General features: G+C 33.2%; 1 protein-coding gene across 2 annotated transcripts; it reads left to right on the forward strand.

The window, feature by feature from the left end:
* The first annotated feature begins 4,145 nt into the window (after positions 1-4,145).
* On the forward strand, positions 4,146-15,387 carry LOC148616505 (centrosomal AT-AC splicing factor-like). 2 transcript variants are annotated; one of them, XM_088583607.1, is made up of 9 exons: positions 4,146-4,339; positions 7,603-7,766; positions 7,939-8,043; positions 9,533-9,599; positions 10,604-10,669; positions 12,026-12,163; positions 12,950-13,070; positions 14,353-14,485; positions 14,764-15,387. In XM_088583607.1, the coding sequence occupies exons 1-9, from the start codon at positions 4,211-4,213 to the stop codon at positions 15,056-15,058; spliced, it is 1,218 nt and encodes a 405-aa protein (XP_088439733.1). In that variant the 5' UTR covers positions 4,146-4,210; the 3' UTR covers positions 15,059-15,387. The 2 variants fall into 2 exon arrangements, with proteins under 2 accessions (XP_088439733.1, XP_088439734.1); XM_088583608.1 differs by lacking the exon at positions 7,939-8,043 and having other exon boundaries at positions 14,764-15,247.
* Positions 15,388-17,276: the final 1,889 nt, after the last annotated feature.

The following is a 17,276-nucleotide window of genomic DNA, read 5'->3' on the forward strand; positions in this document are numbered from 1 at the left end:
TATGGGGAATTATTTGTAACTTTAAAGATACAGACCCATTTGTACATTTACACATTAAGTTTATCAAAGAAATTTTAGGACTACACGGCAAAGCAACATCGCATGCCTTGTAGAACTTAATAGACGCCCTTTAAAAACAAAAGTAATGATACTAGTAATCAAATTTTGGGAACACAAATGTAATTCAAAAAACGCATTTGTTAATAAGATGTATAATAATATTCTCCAAAATAACAAATGCGCCTCAACAATCCGGCAATGGATAAAAGAATTGGGATTTAGCTTCCTCATATTAAATACCCATGACATCAAATGAAATATATCAAATATAAAACAAAGAATACTTGATCAAGCTATCCTAAATCAAAATAGCTGCTTAAGAGAAAATAACAAATTCTGCTTTTATAAAAGTTTATACAAATCAAATTGCACACCTGCTTACATCAATGTATACAAATTTAAATCCGACAGATCCATAATTTGTAAATCAAGGATTAGTGCTCACTCTCTTGCAACTTAGGGGGGGGGGGTGGACGCTACCAAAATATTCCGTAACCGCATTAATACTTCATATATTGAAGATGAAGTGCAGTGCCCCGACCAATTCAACAAAAAGTACTCAATCACACGTTCAGTCTGCAGACCATCTGTTCCAGTACAAAAACTCTTGACTATTTCAAAATTATCAAACCATGTTCCATCACTTTAAATGATATATTTGACTACAGCGATGACGAACCAGGGGTGGTTGCAGGATTTGAGTTTAGGGGGCGTTAATCGAATTAAATGCCATGCAAAGCAAGGCAAAAAATATTATGGGGTGAAACTTGTGGTAAAAAATTTTTTTTCTTACCGATTTAGAGGGGGCGTACGCCCGGCACGCCAGTCCTTGGATCCGCGCCTGCGAACCACATTGTACCATATCAAAATGCAAAATGTGGTATTAAAAATTGCAAAACATGCAACATTCTTATAACCGACCTTTACTTCTCCAGTTCCCTTACAAACAAAACCTTCCATACAAGAAGTCACGATGACTGAAGTTGCAAATCAACAAACTTAATATATGGATTAGAATGTAAATTGTGTGCTTGAGTATATGTCGAAGAAACACAAGAACGATTAAACAAAAGAATGAGCGGTCATCGTTCGGGAATTAATAACACCAAAATCCCGACAATTTATCAACATTTTAATCAACAAGATCATTCAATCCTTTCTATGAATGTTCGTATTTAAAAAAAAAAATTACCATCCTACGAATAGTACCGTTCTAAGTGAAAACTATCGTAGGGAAGAAGAGGAGTACTGGATACGCAGACTAGGTACTGCAATACTTAACGGATGCAATGACAACATCAAAAGTATAGGAAACCTTTCAAGCCAATATAACAATAGCATAAATGTGATGAATTTAATTGACAAAAATCCAAGACGGGAAAGGAGTAATGGCCATCGCCACTACACGTCACCTAAGTTACACGATGTTTCCATAGATGATCTCCTTCCTTTCATACAAAAACCTCTTGGACTTCATCACATTAGAACCAAACTTTATTCTATACCTCTCACTCTACTACACTCCCTTTACAAAACAAGTCTTGACACTCCTGTTTCTGACCCCACCTCATCATTATACAAACTGCTCATCATTTTGGATGTTGGTTTCATTTTGGATATTGGTTTCCACAGACTCTTAAACCAGTTTGTGTGAAAATTCAAGATGAAGAAAAACGATAATTTCTTCCACTACCGTTTGTCAACTAAGGTATAGATGCAATTAATTTGGCTAACATTCTCCATCACAAAAACGTTTCCAACAAAATTCCCCTATATTTCAAAGGCAAGTTCATACCAATTATTTCATATTCCTATACTTCACCCATTGCATCCAAAATTATCAATTATAAAAGGCTACTGCAGAACTTCGAGATTGAGAACTTCAAGGCTAAACCACCTGACTGTTCTTGCAAAAACTCTCCAAATATGGTCCTTCTGGTCACGTCGTTACGGGAGTTTTAACCATCATCGAAAACGAATCTTTGCGTAATATTCTTGCTAAAGGTCCCAGATACCGTGAACCATGCTCCATAAATTGGAATTATAACTTTAAAGTTCTTATGGATGCCGTGGAGGACTATGCAAGAAAATGGATAAAACGAGAACAAGAAGACATTGATTCTCTGTCAGAGTGGTTATAGGCCGTGAGATCTTTAATTTTGAAACGAATGAAAGTGTTAAGTAGTAGGCTACATCTGTTTTCAAAGACACCTGTGTAGCAAAAACATTGTCTACTATACATGACAAATATGTTGTCGTACCCAGCAGACAAAGCCTAAAACAACACTGTTTTTGTCTGCAAAACGTATTACATCCAATGTTTACTATCAGAGGTAGACGTAGAAAATAAGAGCAGTGATAAGACCTATACTGCTACTACACTCTCCAAAGAAGAGATTGTGGAAAACCATAAATCTGTGCTATCCTCTTTTGGTATCTCTACCAAGGACAATGATTGTGATTTACCGTCTATGTACTGGATTCCTAAACTCCACAAGAATCCATACAAACAAAGTTTCATAGCTGGTTCTGCAAAAAGTACCACCAAACCTCTTTCAAAACTTTTAACTTCTATACTCACAACTGCCAAGGAGGGTCTGCAGTCCTTCCACAACACTTGTTACTCCCGTTGTGGTATTAATTCAATGTGGATCCTGAAAAATTCGAAAGATCTTTTGGAGATAATCAGTTCAAGACTATTATCTGAATGTGATAGCATTAAAATCTATGATTTTTCAACACTGTATACTTCTATTCCCCATACTCAGTTTAAATCCCGACCCAAAAACATTATACATCGTTGTTTTTTTCAAAAAAGATGGTACACCTAGATACAAATATGTAGTTCTTTGTAGAGGTTCCTCATACTTTGTAAGAAATAATTCCAAATCATCTTCCAAAAAAAAGGAAGAAGATGTTTACAAAATGCTGAAATTTTTAATCGACAACTTATTTGTCCAGTTTGGTGGACGTGTTTTTCAACAAACGGTCAGCATTCGAATGGGAACAAATTGTGCTACTTTACTTGCTGGCCTATTCCTTCACTCTTATGAGGCTGACTTTATAGCTGATCTGATCCGAAAGAAAGAATATCGTTTGGCTTGATCCTTTAATCTCAGTTTCCGCTATATAGATGACGTATTATCTTTAAACAATCCTAATTTCGGGGATTTGATACATCGCATCTACCCCAAAGAACTTGAGATAAAGGATCTACAGACACTGTGAAGTTAGCCTCATATCTTGACATACACTTAGAAATCGATGGTAAAGGAAAACTATTGACCAAACTTTACGACAAACGTGATGACTTTTCATTCAAAATTGTCAACTTTCCTTTCATCTGTGGCAACATCTTTTCAGCACCTGCGTATAGAGTGTTCATATCACAACTCATACGTTATGCCAGAGCTTGCCGAAACTACGCAGACTTTTTGTATCGCGCTAGAAATCTAACAAATAGGCTTCTGGAACGGTTATTTTGCTACAAGATTGAAGTCATCACTACAGAAGTTTTATGGTCGTCATCATGAACTCGTGGATCGTTATGGTGTATCCATCTGCACCATGAAAATTGATTTATTCAACGGGTCATAGTTTTCCTTTCCTCGTTTGTCTACCCCGGACTTGACTTTTTATAAGCAAGTCGGTGGGTGTTTCTAGAAAAGCAGTGGACGCTTACCCTACCGGTGCACCTGGTCCACGCTCCCAGTTTTTAGTGGAGTCCGAGTTGCTCATTTGCTTTTGTTACTTTGTATGTATGATTTTAGTTACTTTATGTTCTTTGTTGTGTTTGTCTGTTTTCCATGTCTGGTATTTGTCCATGGATTACATTCGTTTGATTACCGCTGTAACCTTGGTTCCCTTGATTACTTTTGCATCCAGACAAGTTCTCATCAACAAGATAAAAAAAATAAATATTTGTATTTTTATATACATTTATAACAACCCCCTTCCAAGTAAAAAGATGTGCGCCTTGTGCACAGTCCTGAATTTGCCTTAGGTTTGACCCGGGAGGTTTGGTCTTCTTTGATCTTCTTTGGTCTTTATTTCCATTCCGACTAGCGACAAGCCTGTGAATAACGTACATCTTCGTTTCTTTCCCCCACACTATAATACCCCAGTTTCCTCCGTATTATAATACACAAAAATGGATTTTTCACAGCAATTTCAATTTTGCTCCTTTTGTAAAACAAGTCATAAACAAGGGAGCAGTCATATTTACACCAAGAAGCACCAGCATGTAATAGATCGAATACTACAGAAGTTCACTCTAAAGGCATGTGTATGAGACCTATCTCAAAACAGGGAGTATTTACTTAGTTCTTGCTCTAGTCCGAATTTCCTCTGACCCTGCGGACCTCCTCTTGCTCATAATGAAAAAAAATGTGGACTAAAGTGCATGTATGCAGTTTCATGATGGCATCTATTTCACGAATTTTAATTTCAAATAGCTAGAGGTAAAAATTATGGCGTCAAAACGCCTCTCAAGCTGTTTGTATCACTTGTTCCAATGTTTGTTGCAGTATCAACAGAAACAAATGTTACCTCTTATCTAATTATTACAAATTTGCTTTAATTGAACATACCTAAGAACCTACTAGGGAGGTACATGTACATGTAGTTTGCATGTCCTTATTTCCTCTGAATCGGCCCCCTGTATGGATCCGGATGTTAAAAGACTAGGCCTGCATTAGCACTAAGCTTGTCAGAAAAGGTGACTAAATATTTCTCAGAACTGTCGGTAGGGATCTCTGCCAACTGAGTAACTACTGGGCAGTGTGCTCCAGGTGGTGGGATGGGGTACCCCTGGCATGCTACATGCTGGGGTCGTCAGGCCATAATACAGAAAACCTGACTGCAAACCATAGTGATGCAATGTATTGGACAAGATGCCACATTACTTGCATGTTTAAATACCCTGCAGTGGTATTCTTTCGGAGTAGGAACATTTGCGCTCTATCACAGGTGGCTAAATTGCCTGATCCTACCAACCTCTCCCTACTTCTAGTGGCTTTTGTTTTACTTGTTTGTTGGGGTTTAACGTCCGAGCAGCAATATTTCAGCTATATTCAGATAATGAACATGAAATTGATGATAAAATGAACATGAAATGATGATGGGACACAAGGACAATGGGTTCGACAAATTTTGATTGCCACTGGAAATAGGGAGAGGTGGGTAGGGTCGGGCAATTTAGCCTCCTGTGGCGGAGCCCTACGGTTCCTACTCCGGGAGAATACCACAGTAAGGTTCTTTAACGTGCGAGGAACATGGCATCTTTCCCAACACTGTGCACCACTATGGTTTGCAGTCAGGTTTTCCGTATTATAGCCTGACAACCCCAACATGTAACATGCCAGGAGTACCCCATTCCACCACCTGGGGCACACACCCCGGTTAGGGTTCTGAGCACTATTTAGTCGCCTTAGAGATGCTGCAGGCCTATTCTTTTAACACCTGGACCTGTACGGGGCAATCTAAACCTGTCAATCCTATTGTCCTTGTGTCCTATCCCATTTTTTACTGCATCATCATTTCATGTTCATTTTATAATCCTTATCATGTTCATTACCAGGATACAGTTGAAATATTGCTGCTCTGGCATTAAACCCAATCAATCAATCAATCAATCCTCTGAACCTTCTTCTCCTTTACTATCAATTTATATCAATGATCAGAATTGATAAAGCTCACTGGCAAACTCTTTAGAGTAGTCATGCATCACAATACAGTTTTGTATTTTATTTTGTCAATTACCATATCTGCTACTTTACATGATTTAAATGTATGTTACCCGATTTGACCTCTTGTCCCACTAACACAAATTTTAAGGTCAGATTTGATCCAAGTCCTAATTTTGTAAAAACGATACAGAAAACCCCAAATTCAAACCTCCAAATTGTGTTAAAGCATCATTTCAATGATTAGAAGAGCCATAAATCTGAAAATAAAGTTGTAAGCAGGTTAGGGAAAGTTTGATAATAGGTAAATGATCAGGCCAAATAAAATTATACCTCTGTCTCTTGTTACATGTCGGAAAAAGAATGGGTCAGTAGTTCTACTCCAGCAATGCTAGAGATTGTTATTTACATGTACATAAAAGAAGTTTGACTTTCCAGGAATCAAGCGATAAAAATCCTAAATTTTTGTGAAATACCTAAAAAATAGTTTAAATGAAGACAGTTATCAGAGTGACCAGCCATTTTGAACTAGGTCACTTATTTATGGAATAATATATATTTTTGATAAATCAACCTAAATTTAGTAATGGCAATTCATTTGCTAATTTGATAGTTTTGTTTTGCAAATTAAAATCCGCAATGTTATGAACCGGATGTACTCATTCAAAATGCTGAAAACCAAATGTTAAGTTCATTTAAATTGCTTTTACAAAGGATTTCCAAGATTGTTGGATTTTCTCATCAGGTAGGTCATTTGTTTTTCTTCAATTTAGTCACCTTCCCCTGTGTTAGGGTAAAGAAACTGTATAAAATGTTTTAAATTGTAAATATTTTACTATAAAAAGAACATTGGAATGAGCACCTTGCAATATGGCACCCAGAAGTAGGGCCTAGGCATGTGTCGGTCTGGTAACAGGAAATGGAGGTATAATTTTATTTGACCTCATCAAGAAGCAATCAGCTGATCAAGGATATCTGATTATGATTAGATTCCAATTGGATCTATCACCTTTCTATGGCACAAATAGTTTGACATACACTGACAATTTCACAGGTCCAAATTGTGTAGAACCATGCATGTAAAGAATGTTTGGGTATTAAAGAAGTCAGTTACTTCCCCTTATTTGCCAAAAGGTGTATTTGCAATAGTTATAGGAAATACTATTCCTATAAATCAGTAATGATTTTGGAAATTTTAGTGGTAGAAATCTTGAGTATTTGTTACGTTTCCTAAAATATTCACTTCATGATATGCAATAAACCAGAAGAATAACTTGCCAAGGTTTAGCCATTTAATAAATCAAATTTATTTTGAACAAGTTAAACATGACCTTTTCAGAAAATAGCCTTCTTACCATTCTAACATTGCTATATCCTCATTCCTCATAGAAATGACTTTAAATATACAAACATAGGAAGTTGTTCACACAGTAATTTGGTAATATTTGAAATTATATGTTTTTCAGTTGTTTTGAGAGTATTTAAACTTAAAAATTATTTCAACTAGGTTTTGTGGAAATCACCACTAAAAGGAGCTTTACATGTAAATGATTCTATGAATTATATCACATGCACATATATTGTTATAAAAACAAGCTCCTTAATGGAAAAGAGATGTTGATAGTATAGAGATGACGTCCATATATTAATACAGAAAAACCCATTATTTTCCTGATATGTCATGAATTGTCCATTCTGACACTATCTTACCTAAAAACCCCATGGGAATTTTACAAAAGTTGGCAGGTATGAATTACCTGGTCCTGGATATCAAACTCAATTTTTTTCAATATCCACTTGGTGAAGGTTTAAAGTGAGAATAGGGTGAAATCTTATTAACCTGCATATCTTATTTTAGATAAAAAGTGCCAAAATGTCCTTAGATGACCCAGATGTAACTGATATTGGTTTTGAAAGTGAAGCCCAGTTCTGGTGTAACTTTTGTGTTGCTGTGTTTAAAAAACATCTTGATCTTGATGTGTGCACCATAAAATTTGGTGGAATACTAGAACACATTGCAGAGTAAGTTATTGTTGGTACCTATTAAAGTATTTGTCAGTGAAACCAAGAAGGTTATATAGATTTAGATTCCATCAGTTTGCTCGTCATTTCAAATAATTCAGTAATTCAATACATACTTTTATTCCTTATAACTATGTTATGGATTAATTATGTACTTAGTAAATTGTTACAGGAATAGCCACAGGTCTTCAGTGTTTAGATTTTTGAGAAACCATAGAATTGATGAAAAAAAGCAACGTTCTAAACAGTTTTTCCTTTCTTTGGAAGATCTTCAAAAGTAAGAAAGTAATTAGATAATTGTATGAATGTTTATCTAACTCATTATGTTCTTTGACAAAATACAGCTGTAATGGTAAGAATTTCAATTGAGAAAATAATGCCAAGAGCTACAGCGCTTGAACTGATTCGTGCAACTATTGATCAACTGTCAGTTACAAATGAGTCATTGATCAGTCAATCTGATCCATTAATGGGGTAAATCACATGATTGCTGATAGTTTATAAATATTTTACGGAATGAATGATTTGTTTTCTTTTTTACAGAAATATTCTAAATAATGTAAAATCAGAAATGAATTTTAATAACTTTTGTTTTATATTTATTTTTATAAACTAAATGCAAAATGAGATTGGTTAAAGTAAAGTTAAAACTATTTTATATTTATTTCTTGGCAATGATAAATTAGAAATTTTTATGAATTCATCATTTTTGATAACAAAACTGTCACCAATTATCAGTTATTTTTTCTCAGCAATCAGTCAATGAGTGGTCATTAACAGTCAAATTGTTGCTCGGAAAGATTAAGGGACTGTATGCCCTGAGGCACCATTTTTTTTAAACATTGTATAGCATCATAATAAAGGAGTGATGTTTCATAAAAATTAAATTCACCAATGGTTTCATATAACTTTTCTTTAGTGATAGGGAAAAATCAATGCAATGACATAAATTTTCTTATGAAGGGAGATAACTCTTATATTTTGTGCTCTAAAAGTTGTATTTCACTAGAAGGGTGTAATAACGAATCATTTTATTATTCCATCAATAATATGCCTATAGCTTACTTACATAAAAATAAAATATATGATGTCTATGTTTTTTAAATCACTTTATGATTTATTAGCTACTCAATCAATTGAATTATATTTAGGTAAACCCTTACCAACCACATTCACCTCAGCCTTAATGATTTCATTGCTGAAATCACAAAATATCTGCAGGGAAGGCTAGATAGATGGAAATCAGCTTAAAAAGAACAATCCAGGCTGGATATAGAGTTAATTCATGTTTTACCTGCTCATGTTTCCACATTTGAGATTATAATGATCTTTGTGGATGAATATTCGAATATTAGCCTATATATGATCAAAACTGCCAATACAATACAAAATACAGCAGTGCGCCAAAACAAGATTTAGCTGTCCAATATGGCTTTTATCACCCCCCAATACCTCATATTGGCCTGGTTAAAGACGTATTGAACTAGTTAGTCATTAAAGGTATAATTGCGTAAGGTTTTCCATATTGGCTGTGATATTGGTCATCGGCTATCCTGGGACTAAAACTAAGCCAATATGGAAAACCTTATGCAATAATACTATAGTAGAATACTTTTTAGTATCAACTAGTATTCTTTTTAGTGCCATTTAAGATATATCCTGTAACTGTCTGCCTATATCTTGGTAATGTGTTGTGGCTCCTTTTTTCCTTACTGAAACACTGCTGGACTATAAAGGTCAGAATTAAGTACTGTTTCTTTTTCTAGATTTAAACTAGCTGCTGAATTGAAGATAAGAAAGTATGAAGAAAGAAAAAAACAAAGTTTACAAAAGGTGAGTAGTACATTTTAAACCAACTTTTAAATTTACTCTTTTGTCAAACAATTTACTTGACTTTACTAAGGTAAATTTCTAAATCGAAAGTAATGTTTTAAGTTAGCTACTATTTTAAAATAACCCATTACATATTTGAAAAAAATACATGAAACATATTTTGAAGTTGGTCAGTGATAGGAGAGAAATTGTTTTGATGTTAGAGCTTACATGATATTAGCCAAGAATGATATATGTACATTATAGCAGGAAACTAGGATATAAAGGTTGAGACTGAAATGAAGAGAGTAGGTAGCAATAAGTGCAAGGATATAATAATTGCTGTCAATTATTATTGATATCTTATTGTAACAAAACTTCAAGGCAACAAACTTTTAAATCAATCTTTCATCTTATGTACCAATTTTTATGGAGTTATTTGAATAAACCCCCTTGCCCCTTTTCCAAAAAAAAAAAAAATGAAAATGTGCTATTTATTGATAGACAAGTGAATTTGAGGAAAAAATTGATTTTAGGATTTAAGGATTCTTTGTAAGGTTTGATTATAGGAATTTTATGAATTGATTCGAGGATTTCTGACCCAAGGGTTTATAGATTAGAAGGTAACATATATTTTGATCAAACTTGGTATGTGGCTTTTGTTTATGCTCTGTGATACACCTTTCAATTGACAGTAAGCAGCATGAAGTTTTAATATCACAATTCAACTGTGTGTAAACTTTGAGATGACATTTTTAATCCTGGTGTTGTCTCTTTGACACTGTAAACATATTAATTTCGCTATTTTCGCTGTTGACAGAAAACCGTGAAAAATAGTACACACGAAATTGATTTTTAGCACTGTATAATGCTAATGATTTTTTAAAACCGTGAAAATTGATACCAACAAACATGTTCATTTGACAGAATCCACGAAAATTAATACGTTTACAGTATTAACCATATCCATTCTTTTTATATATAAATGTTTAATACCTTAATGATAACAATTTTATTTTGAACAGGAATCACAATATATTGCTGAAGTTGAACAGAGAAGGAAATCGGTGTTTCATTCTACATTTTTAGAGGTTTGTTTTTACCTATATCCGTCGTAAGAATGGGTCATCTATGAAACATGTAGAGTAGAAAGCTCCATAACTTCCTTATCAGGAGAAACTTCTATGATATGGTACAAAGATTTGATATGAATATGTCATTACATTCAAATCTGTATTAGTCACCACTGTATTCAGCATTAACTTGTCTAAAAGACTGTAATTATGACATCTCTTTGTAGTGCATTCTATGAAAATTTACCTGCATATGAGCACCTGTCTTATGTAACCATGATTTTGTTCTTCCTTTGAAAGTCTCTAAGATGGGTTTGACATCACTTTATCTTAAATCTTTATCATTTAATATGGAAATGCTACATTGTCTAAATACTTCATTACATGGTGTCTACACTTCAGTATGTGATACAATACAGTTCTTCATTACACAATGTAAACATATATGTTCTGTGATTTTATTGCTTTTTTCTTTGCATGATATAGTTTCTTTATTACAGCATGTCAAAAATGCATCACAATATAATCCACAACATTCATACTTGTTTTAAAAAGTCATGACATTGAGTTGTTTGAATAATGGATAAAAACAAAAAAATGTCATAGCAATTTGGAGAATAAATTGGACAACTGAAAAATATTTAAACTTTCTAGTAGGCATAATTTCAAATACTTAAAATTGAAAAATAAAAAATTTTAATTCTCCATCTCAATTCTCCAGTTAACTACCTAATACCCTCTTCACATACATGAATCATTTTTATGAATCCTTACAAATAATCTATTCATAGTCATTCGCAAGCATTCATATTTAACTTGTCAGCTTTTGTAAATAAACCTTTACAACTCGTAGATATTCACAGGTATTCGTATCGATTCATTAAAGGAGATGAAATTCATTTGACATGTCAAAAATTTTTATTGAATATTTTATTTGTAAAGAGCCTGCAAACCTTCCTTAACCATTCGTAAGGCATCAATAACCGATTATAAGAACTTGTAATGCATTCAGTGTTTGGTTTTCTGTTTTATACCATTGTGTTATGATTAATTTACGACGGATTGTGAGTAGTTTACATTAGTTTTTCTATGGATAATGGATAGATACAAATTCAAGTGAGCACTTTGCAAATATATAGGAATACTGAGCCAAGGAAAAAGAGGGTTAGGTTGTCATGCCAGTAGGCAAATAAATCAAAAGTGAAGAGGTAAAAGGAAATTTATTTCGGTAAGAAATTATCATTAATCAATTTAAAACCAACTCTATCACATGAACATGACCATTGTATTCACTATAAAGGATTTTATATAAGTGAGAATTATTAACCGACATTTGACAGATATGGTTTCATGTTCTTTTGCATTTCATTACAGTCAGACGATGATAGGAATAAAGAGAAAGTAGAAATTGAGAAGACTGTTGCACAGTCACAAATGATTTCAAACCCTGGAACACAAAGAATAGCAACATTGACTGCACATGGTGAAGGTCTTACCTTTATTGGAACTCAGGTAATCATTTTTTTTGTTTTACTAATAATTGGAATTTTTTTATATTGATAGGAATTATTTTGTTTTAGTTTTTAGGTGATTTTGAGAGGAATATGCAATTAATTGGTATGCAATGAAGTTGGAATTTGTTGCATCGCCACATAATTCAATAACACAGTAAGCTGAAGTCAATAGTTCCCTCTTGTTGTATATCGTGTTAGGGGTATGCTTCTAAAGTAAAATGATATAATTGAGATGGTGGTATGGGTAAGCACATTAGATAACTACTGTTAGCTAAGTTTTTAAATGTTACACTAAAATAGTGCAAATTTTTCAGTCAGTTTTAAAATTTTTGTAGAAATATTATTTATTTATTTATTTATTTTCAATAAATATTTATTTATTTTTGAAGAGTAAATAGTGTTTTATATGACATCTGCATACCAGTACTGAAAGATCTTGTTTTATAAAATTGTAAATGGTAACATTGAAATCCACCATTATTTAGTTGTTTTTATATGACATCTGCATACCAGTACTGAAAGACCTTGTTTTATAAAATTGTAAATGGTAACATTAAAATCTACTTTTATTTATTTATTTTTTTTTAGTTTTTTTTTTCAGAAAAATACCAGGAAAAGTTTTATGATAAAAATCTTAGAATATGGCTGATGAATATTCTTTTTGTAAATTTATATTAAAAAAAAATGTTTAAAAATTATTTTTTTTATTTTTAATTGGTATTCTGTTCAAACACGTTCAAAAACATTATATATTACCTTAACTGAGCACTGATCTTTCTTTTAGAATTTTAATGAAGGTGAAGGCAACATTCACACAAATGCTCTTCCACCATGGCTGCAGTGGGATAATGATCAAGCAAAACGGAGTGAAATTGGTCCTTCTATGGAAGATTATAGTAAACATTGTAAGTAAACTGTTACACCACATATGACCAAGTTTATTGAAAAAATGTACAGTTAATGTGAAATTATTAATTCACTACATAAGATAGTTACACCCATATTCTTCACAGGGGAGGGATAACTGTCCATCTGTCCCCAAAAAAATGTCACACTTTTCTCGGCAACTACACATCACAACTGTTGATATTTGGAATACAACCAAAAATGGGGTTCCAATTGTCAACACTTTTATCACACTTTTGTTAACCACTACTTGTAGTAGCCATTATATATTTCTGGCACAAGCCTAGGATTTGTTCTAATTTGTAGCTGACAGATTCTAGAAGATTTTGTTGGTGTTTACCGGTAGTTTTAAAGATAAAAGATGAGTCAAACATAGTCACTTATTCTGATATATTATTTTGTAGAAAATAATCAATATGAGGAAATAATTTGATAGAGCACCAATTTGGTACTCAATACTTAGTACTACAGTGCAATAATTAAGTACTTGAGTATTCCAAGGTTAGATCAAGGGGGAAGGTAGGACCATCCTTTTTGATAGAAAATTTTGTTTATTTTTTTTTTAATTTTGCAAAAATGAGCATAAGATGGCCTGGATTTCTCCCTTTTAGCTCACATGGGCTAAGGCTGGGTGAGTTATTGCCATCACTCTGCGTTCGTTGTTGTCTGTAGTAGTTAACTTTTTAAAAAAATCTACTCCTCTGAATCCACTCTATGGGTTATTATCTTACTTGGTCACTAGTATCCTTAGGGTATCAACTTAAAAAATTGTGTCGATTATCTAAATCAAGCATAAAAGATGGCAGCCTCTGACTGGTATTTGGCAAGTTGCTTCCTGTGAAGCGTTATTTCAATGTTAGGCTGCCTGAAGTATTATAGGGTTGTAGAATTTCTTTAGACTCTTCAATATATACATTAATACATATGATCTTCCTAATAAAGAAAAACCTATCTTAACCAATGCCTTTTGTACTGAAATATTTGTTTGGTTAAGGGAGGTTTGGATTGAAAATGTAATAACTTCGATATGAAGGCACTTCAGAATAAACCAGTGGTCCTTTTCACAAAAAATCGTAAGTGTAAAATTAGTCGTAAGCTATGACATCATAGTAAATCAAAGTATTGTGATGTCATAACTTACGACTAATTTTACACTTACGATTTTTTGTGAAAAGGACCACTGGTATTGATATGTTTCAAGTTTCTTCAAGATTCTGTTAAGACAACTTTTCCTGTTTATTCAGAGTTTCAGTTTCAATGTATTCATTTTTTTTATTGCAGTAGATAGAGAAAAGTCTAGGAAGCTTCCAGCAGGAAGAGTTGGAGCTAAGTATGATAGATCTGATGCCACTTCTCCTCAATGGCTGCCTTCATTTGGCAGAGTGTGGAATAAAGGAAGCCGTCAACAATCACAGTATGTTTCTTTAAGCATTTATTTATACGACTCATCATTCTTCAAAGTCTTTTAACAATGTAGAAAACTGTTAAAATTCTGCTTTTGATTATTGTATACTTTCATTTTCAATTAAAAATGCACAGAAAAAGCATTGTCATCCATATACATTTACTAAATTTCCCCCCCAAAAATTCTTAAGCTTAAGGAAACAAGTTGTTAAGTGTTATAAATTTAAGATTTTTTGCTGTTCTACATGGTTTAGTTAGAATAAATTTAGAATTTTTCCTTTTATCCAGGAATTTCTTCAGGAAGGAAATGAGACAGTTAAAAACATCAAACATTTTCACTAAACCACAAACTATTACCAGGCAAACAGAGGACAGTGCTTCAGAACCTCAACCCTTCTTAGAAGCCTATACTGACACAACTGATAGTATTGTACCATTTAGTAGTAAAACACAGTTGAAGCCATATGTTAAGAAGTCAAGGAAGGAATACGTAAATGATGGTGCTTCAAAAAATTTGGAACTGATACATTGCAATGTTACCAGTAAAAATGTTCTCCCTGTCACTGAATACAACTGTGTTTAGCATTTCAACTCAAATACTATCTTGTTTATAACTCAGTAATTCCAATGTTATGTCACAAGTTAGTGATCTAAATCAGATAGTGTATTCTGATACTGTAAAAGTATTCATTTTAAGGGTGTACTAATTATCGCTATTTTCGCGGTGAACATAAAAAGGTAGTACCTGCAAAATTGATTTTTAACACTATAAGGCTTATCATTTTTTGAGTCTGCAAAAAATTGATACCCGCAAATATGTTCACTTAACACAATCTGCGAAAATTAGCAACTGCTTAAATTGATACATTTACAGCATTATTTTACACTTGAAAATAAATATAGTGTACCTAATTTTTAACAGTTCCTGTCATGAACCATCAGAGGTACATGGCAACAATATCTATACTTCAATTTGTGTGCACATCTGCCAACTGATCACATTTTAATGGGTCTCATTCACAAAAAATTACATTCAACTAACATCAGATATTCAAAACAGTGGGTAGAATCCACTGATTTATATTACTTGTGTCTCTAGCTGTGTAAACAGATCTATTGACTCCCTGCCCATCCATCAATCTATCAATCTGTCCAGCTTAGCGAGTGGCTACTTTGTGTAGTCTAACTCAAAAAGTATACAGCCAATATTATTCAAACTTTGCACAGTATTCAAAAGCATATTGAAGATGTGCATCTCGTATTAAAGAGAAATTTGGCAGATATTGTTTTTAATTTTTTACCAGTTGAACTTAAACACTTTTTAGACACAAATATATTGAAAATATTTCATATGATTGTGATGCAGGTCCAGACTCTGTATAATTCATCTCTGTAAATATGACTTGCCATATAACAAAATTTGTGGTATGTCAAACCAAAAGTGGTCCTTCATTCTAAATGTCATCCAAAATTAACATTACATGCTATTCAAGTTTGCAAAGTATGTTTTAAAGGTAAAGCAGAGGAAAGAAATAATAGTCTTCCAGTTGATTTTCATCTTGTAGGTGTGTGAAGAAAGATTGATCCATCAACATAATCTGTTGATGGATATAACTGCTTTAGTAATACATGGGTATGTTTAAGGTCTTGTGGATGCATCTCCTTGGAAACCCCTAGTTAAATTTCTTATATGTTTTGTAGGAAATTTTGTTATGAAGTGAAGATGTGCATGGTATACCACAATTTTGGTAAAGTTGGGATTTTATTTTTGATTTGTCAAAAACATGGCTACCATATCAACATATAGAATATATGGGTAAAGCTGCATATCTCAAGGTATATTTATAAGAATATGAGAGAGAAGAAAATAAAGACTACTTTCCTTCCTCCGGATTGAAGAACTCTACAAAAGTCTCCATTGGATCTAAGTTGTAGGACTTTGAATTATTTCTCTTGAAGGGCGAATGACTTTTTCTTCAGTTTTTAGCTAATATCTTGAAACAAAAATAGAAAATAATATCCATAAAACATCTGGACCATCATCATATGTTTGTTAGCACATGTTTTTAAAAATACATTAACACTTCGTAAAGTTAAATAAAATTTGTAGCATATACTCCTGTAAAACATCAACAGATAGAAAGTCATAATAAATATTTGTGATAGGACATGTACATCTGCAATATGTGCACAGGGAAAATAAAATACTAAAAGCAGTATAAAGTCCCTGATATGTGTTAGCACTGCAAATTTTTAATAATATTGGTATGACACTTTTTGAGTTATAGATTACACAAAGAAGGTACCATCAATAAAATAAAGTGATAAAATTGGTGAAGTTCAACAATAATGTCGCTGGATTCTTTATAGCTGAAGGAACGTCGTTTAACCAGATCCGTTGATCTGAGTTTCCGCTATATTGACGTATTATTGTTAAACACTGTGTATGGAGTTTTTAAATCAAATTTCATACGTTATGCCAGAGCTTGCCGTAACTTAGCAGACTTTTTGTATCACGCTGGACTTCTTACAAATTGGTTTCTGGAGTAGGTTATGTTGGTACAAGATTGAAGTCATCACTACAGAAGTTTTATGGGCGTCGTCATGAACTCGTGGGTGTGAACCGATTTGTTCAAGGTGTCATAGTTTTCCTTTCCTCTTTTGTCTGCACCGGACTTGGCTTTTTATGAGAAACTTTGCTTATGTTTCTAGAAAAGAAGAGGACGTTTACCTGGTCCATGGTCCCAGTTTTTAGTTGAGTCCAAGTTGCTCATTTAGTTTTGTTGTCTCGTACGTATTAT

This window comes from Perna viridis, chromosome 5, assembly GCF_037379345.1.
Source record: "Perna viridis isolate PV_CMFRI_1.1 ecotype Kerala chromosome 5, ASM3737934v1, whole genome shotgun sequence".
Classification (NCBI taxonomy): Eukaryota; Metazoa; Mollusca; class Bivalvia; order Mytilida; family Mytilidae; genus Perna; species Perna viridis.

Excerpts from the sequence above, each read along its gene's own strand:
- LOC148616505 (XM_088583607.1), top strand. The coding sequence starts at position 4,211 with ATGGATTTTTCACAGCAATTTCAATTTTGCTCCTTTTGTAAAACAAGT. Across the intron at positions 9,600-10,603 it reads AAAAACAAAGTTTACAAAAG|GAATCACAATATATTGCTGA; the intron begins GTGAGTAGTACA and ends TATTTTGAACAG. Across the intron at positions 10,670-12,025 it reads TTCATTCTACATTTTTAGAG|TCAGACGATGATAGGAATAA; the intron begins GTTTGTTTTTAC and ends ATTTCATTACAG.